General features: G+C 35.5%; 1 protein-coding gene across 1 annotated transcript in view; it reads right to left on the reverse strand.

Annotated features, from left to right (window-relative positions):
• Positions 1 to 215: 215 nt before the first annotated feature.
• The window catches only part of LOC111161925 (gamma-aminobutyric acid type A receptor gamma3 subunit), a 674406-nt gene continuing 668588 nt past the window's right edge, over positions 216 to 6033 (reverse strand). Inside the window, exons 8-10 of the mRNA XM_022525999.1 lie at positions 4896 to 5092; positions 4544 to 4603; positions 216 to 712 (exon numbers count right to left, since the gene is read on the reverse strand). Of these exons, the coding sequence (XP_022381707.1) occupies positions 431 to 712; positions 4544 to 4603; positions 4896 to 5092 (539 nt within the window). The 3' untranslated portion in view covers positions 216 to 430. The remainder of the gene's footprint in view (positions 713 to 4543; positions 4604 to 4895; positions 5093 to 6033) is intronic.

The raw sequence follows: 6033 nt of genomic DNA on the forward strand, positions 1-6033 counted from the left end.
CACTGGTACCTCCAAGGGCTGCAAAGGAAAGTTATAGAAGAGGAGTCTTGGCCCAAGAGAGAGCTTCTTGGATATTTGTTTTCATCTTTTACAGATTTCTTGGCAACGATAATTGCTTCCAATATCTGAAACCCTTCATAAACATCACCACACTACAGATTCAATAAGGGATTAGCAAGAATATCACTTTAAAACTCAATTAATGTGTGTGTGTGTGTGTGTGTGTGTGTGTGAGCACGCATGTGTGTGAGTGTGAAATACATAATAGAAATATTTGCCACGTACTCCTGTACTGCTCATAGGTAATGTATAATTTCAGATAAACTGAGCAGTGTCCTTCCTTCTTACTCCAGTTGGTCACTACTGGTCTGGGGAGGGTGAAAGGTAAAGAGGGAAACCTAGTGCTCTTCACTCATCACTACAGCAACATTTAGAGATACAGGTATCCAACCCAATAGACCAAGTTGAAGAGCAGGAACGATGTGGGGAAAAAGACCCGGGAATATGAGTCCAGCTCCAAGATGTCTATGTGGATACGCCCTTTCCTCCAAGATCCTGATTTGCATTCTTCATAGCAGCAGAAGAAGCTCTGACAGTCTTTGCCATCCAGACACTCATAGACACAGGTATCTTCAAATTCCTGCCAGTAGACAGAATTGTTTAAAGTGATCATTGCAGGTGGTGGTGGCCTCATGTCGAGGAGAGAATAGTTCTGTAGGCAACAAGAACAACACAAAAATCATCATGAAATGCAATAAGAACAACCTGAGATGAATCAAGCAATAGATGTCTGTCCTTTAGATAAAGAGAATAATGTCATGCTCCTTCCCACACATCCTTGTACTGGACAGTTTGATCTTTGAGAGTTCAGTCTGCCAATTTGATATTTGCAAATTTAATGCAAAAAAGTACGGTGAAGTTTTCAAAACTTGCATAACTCAGATTATTGATGAGGGAGGTTGAGAACATTTTCAGATATGTATTAACCATTTCAAGTCTCTGTTCTGGCTACTTTTCAATTGATTGAGAGTAAATATGTACATATTGCATATAATCCCTTAAATGTTAAGCAGGACACTTCAAATGTGGAGAGATAAATTTGTTATTTCCTAACTAGTAAATAGTAAAATGTTATGCTATATATATGCTATATATGCTAAATAAGAATGATGAGAGAATCTTCTTGTTCCATGTAATTTACATTAAAAAAATTAGCTTTCAGTGTGTGGTGGTCAGACACCACTTATCATATCAAGAGTCACAGCCAAAAGTGTGTACAATTGGAATGTTTTATTTTCTGCTTCCCAGGCTTTCCTCCTGATGTGGAAAAGTCAATGGAGAGGAGATGACTTATGTTCATTCATAAATAAGAGAAAGTGGCTTTAAATAGACTTGTCAATTTCTCAGACACTTGTTTGAATTCTTCCAAATAGCTATGAATTATGTATTAAATTGATAATAATTGTATGCCACACATACCAAGGGCCAGTCAGGAGTGTCTTGGTGCAGCCTTCTACCTTCCTCCACAACTCCAGGCAATGAACAGAAACAAAAACTCTGTTGTTCTATAGGCTCTACTGTGGACACATTCTAGGTTAATGATTCTTAACTCTGAGTGGGTATAAAAATCACTGGGGTGGGAGGTGGTTGCTGAAAAAAAAAAAAAAAAGTAGTCCACTGCTTTTGAGGAATCTGCATCTTTTTGGCAAGGTTCAGTTGGAAAAATCTGCCTTTATTAAATAGTAATTGCATGTATGTTTGGACAGTGTTCAATCAAATAGTCATTTTTCGTTTCTTCAACACTTTGTGCTGTGTAGTGACACAGAGATGAGAAGCTGGCCATTATTGGCAGGACAGGCCTAAAGGAATATGTTGATGCAGAAAAGGCATCAGAAGTTTCTGAGGGGGTGGGAGAAGCTCCCTAGAGATCTAAAGGGTGACAAGAGGAGCTGTAGGCAAATAAGCAGCAAGATTTCTGGGGGCAAGAGAAACCCCTATTTCCCTTCTTCATTTAGCAAACTAAAAACTCATGATTGTTGAAATGTATACGAGCCTGATCTAATAATTAAGAGAGTTCTATTTATATCTTTATAGTTCACTGTTTTGAAATAAAACTAATTGCATTTTATAATATTGCAATAAAACTTAGATGCTAAGAGCCCTAAAAAGCCATATGTTAAATTGTTTCAATACTTTTTTAAATGCATACCTCTCGTTTGTCATAAAAGTTTCAAACTGTGTTCAAAATGGGGAATTTAATTAATGAGTCCTCAAGGTCATCTGCAGCCAAGCGGGACCTGACTCACTCCTGCTTTGCCTACATGTACAGTGCATTCCTATGACTTCCCCAGAAATGTTATGTTTCCTGGGTGGCATGTACATATGGAATGGTTAGCCTTGCATTTTACAGGTTAGGAAACTGAGGCACAGAGATGTTCAGACAGCTTGTCCCAAAGTGCACACATGATTGTTAGTGAGGCCTGGCTCCTGTCCCTCATTGCTCAGAGGCTGCCCATCTCTATGGATGTTGGTGGGAACGGCCCTTTAACTAGACTATCCCTGTGGATCTTTCAGAATCGCATTGAAGACATGGACAATTATCATCCAACCTTGGAAAACTCCCTTTTTATTCGGCTGCTTTATGAACTTCTGTTGAAGATCTCTCTGTGTCTTTTCACCTGGCCTAGAACCCTTTCTCTGTGAATTGTATTTCTATGTACTTTATTCAAGGTCATCACACTTTCCCTCTTAAAAAAAGACAAAACAAAAACAAAAACAAACAAAAACAATTCTTACAGCTTTGTGAAAATTTCTTTTTTCTCTATGGTAAAAAATTCTTTATTTTGGCAGTATTTTTTCTATACCAAAGATGTCAATATTTCTTCTTCCACTCCCAACCCCCAGGCTGTGTGTGAAATGTGCTTTCTGGGCCTCCGGCTATTTGTTCTGACTTGTCTCTGTTACAACATCCCCACTTCAAACCTTTTCCATTATTTTTCAGTCTGTTACTATTTGGGAGCATTTGCTGGCAAATCTGTATGTTCTCTGTGGCTTCCCACAGCTGTAAAAGTGGCTTCACCACTTACCTTCTCTCAGAACTAAAATGATACACTTGCAGAGTACAGATAACTAAGTAGTCTCCTTGAAAAAGCATGTTAAAATGCACTAAACACAAATTACTGATCAGCAGTTAGAAAGCCACATATGGGGGGGTGCATAAAACATTCAGTGTAATTAGTGAATTGATATGTATAAAGGGATGCAAGTAGTTACATATAAATTTTGTTACATAATAAGAAGGTAGGTCACATCAAATTTTTTAAAACATTTCTCAGTTTTTCAATAGTTAGATTCTTACCTCAAGCCACATATTAAAAATTCATATGCATTAATAAATAAAATAATAATATTGTAAATTGTTGAAACTTAACCAATATTTATAGAGCTTAATTTCTCCATATTTCAGTTTTCTCATCAGTAGAATGGGTTGTTGTGAAGATAAAATGAATTGGTACATGAAAACACTTAGAACATAGTGTCCAAAAGAGTAAATGCTCAAAAGAAAGTGAGGGGGAATTAATCATTCTGATCAAGAGGCAGAGACCACAAAAGGGAAGTCTGATAGATTTGGCAACAGGAGATTTAAAACAATGCATGTGGAAAAAAGCACAAGAAATGACAGTGACAACATTGTCATAAAAACTGAAATAAAACTATATAATAAAAAACATATTAATATCCTTAACTATTTGATATGTGACTATATAAGTTTTATGTTATATAAAATACAATATACATAATATATAGTATAAATAACTGGCAGATCGTTACTTTAAAAAGGTTAAAAGACAAAAAAGTTAAAAAAGTTATATAAAATTTTTCATAAAAGTCAAAAGACATAAAAGCAATTCACAAAAACAGAAATGCAAGTAAAAATAAATAAGCAAAATATTCAACTTTATCAATAATCAAAGAAATGCTAAGGGAACAGTTTACAGAAGCCATTTTTTTGTTTGGCTATCAAACCTAATACAGGGAGAGTTCTGAGTGGTGGGTGTCCCATACTGCTAATGGAGCCATGCAACCCTTTTGGTCCAGCAATTTTGCTTCTAGGAATTTGTATTAAGTCAATAGTCACAGGTTTATACAAAACTGCAGTGATAAGGTTATGTATCAAAGTGAGAAGGTGTGAATTAGCCCAGTATCCAGCCAAGATTGTCTGTGCATCAATCATGAACATATAATGCAGCCATTGAAATGATCCCATAAAATAATATTATAAGATAGAAACTTATTCATCATGTATTTTGAGTTAAAAAACAGGAATATATATGTATATGCTAATCCCTAGGTAGAAGGATGATGATTAATTTTTTTCCTTTATTTTCCAAATTGGATATTTAAAAAGTATACAAATTTTTGTGGGGTTATGTACATTGCTCATTGTTCTTCAATACATACATACAAAAACAGCTAAGATATCATTCAATCTTAGTTTAGTAAGAGTTCTCAGAAATATTTGCACCTTCACTGCTATACATACGGAGGGGGCTTGTAGGCTTATTCGCTCATGAATCCATCTTGAGGAATCTGGATGTAACAACTACAAGAAAAACAGAAAAAAAATTAGGAAACTTCTGTGGAAATCGGCATCATAGATCACCTTAGTTAAGAGCAATCTTTGAGGTATGATTACATCAATCCATGTCACCAGTAGGTGAAGTTAAAGAGGTGCATTAGGGTCATATTCATATATTCAGAATATCTTGTTTTTTTTGACATCTTGTTGAAGTAGCTATTTATAGAACATTGCATAAGATCCAAGGAATAATGATCATTAATTACAAACTTTCCTTCCACTACTTTTCCAGAAAATCTTTGCTACTGGAACTCACAGATGTTTTCTTCTTAGTGGTAGTTGGTTTTCTACAACTTGAATAGTAGTTGAGGGTGGCATACTCCATCAGAGCAGCAAAGACAAATAAGAAGCAAACTGTCACAAAGAGGTCCATGGCAGTCACATAGGACACACGGGGCAAGGAATTTCTGGCAATCGTGCTGAGCGTGGTCATGGTCAGCACTGTGGTGATGCCTGTACAGGGAATAGTTATCAAGTTGTTAAAGGAGCCAGACAAAATTCCTCCACACCAACAGTGTTCTATTTTTAGGTAAATCCTTCTTGATATTGCATAAATGTAATAATACTTTAAATTTTAATGTCTATATAATCTTGCAAGCATTTCCATAAAATTTTTGTCATAGTTCATACAATAACATTAAAATACCTGAATTAAGCCAACACCTTTCAATTTATTCAGAAATTCTCAGTTTCACATTGTCTTTTAAATATTTTCTAAATAATGATAGTTTGCAGTCCTCCATACATTCTGTCTCACATCTCACACTGTTTTTCTGTCCAGATAAACTGTTTCCTTTCTTACTTTTTCTTTTTGCAATTTTAAACTCCAACCTTTCTTTAGGACCCAGTTGAAGTACTTCTCTTAATGAGGTGGCATTGCTTATAGCACCCCAAAGAGAGTTGATAACATGGGAATCTGCACTACCTTTACCTTCTATGTGCCTGGTTTCTGCATTTGCACAGGAAATTGCATATGTCTTTCTAGTCTTTGTATGTCTGTCTTTCTGAATAAATTGTGTGATCATTACAAGCAAAACTGTATCTTGCTCATCTTTGCTTACTTGTCATCAAGCATTGTGCCTACCACATTTTAGGCATTTCAGTGAATGCTTCATATGGACTATATTGATTCATTGATTAATTAGCTAACTAACGATAGTGTTGGTCTGACTTTGACTATTTTATAAACATAAGTCAATAATAAATATTTAAACAAAGACTGTGGACAAGAGTCAAAAAACAGACACATATGTGACAGATGGTTTAAAAGGAAAAGTCAAAAAATGGGCAGAAGACATGAACAGACACTTCTCCAATGAAGACATACCAATGGCTAGCAGACGTATGAAAAAATGTTCATCATCATTAGCCATCAGAGAAAAATAAAATCAAAA

This window comes from Enhydra lutris, unplaced genomic scaffold (genome assembly GCF_002288905.1).
Source record: "Enhydra lutris kenyoni isolate GAN:26980312 unplaced genomic scaffold, ASM228890v2 scaffoldscaffold87, whole genome shotgun sequence".
In the NCBI taxonomy this organism is placed as follows: Eukaryota; Metazoa; Chordata; class Mammalia; order Carnivora; family Mustelidae; genus Enhydra; species Enhydra lutris.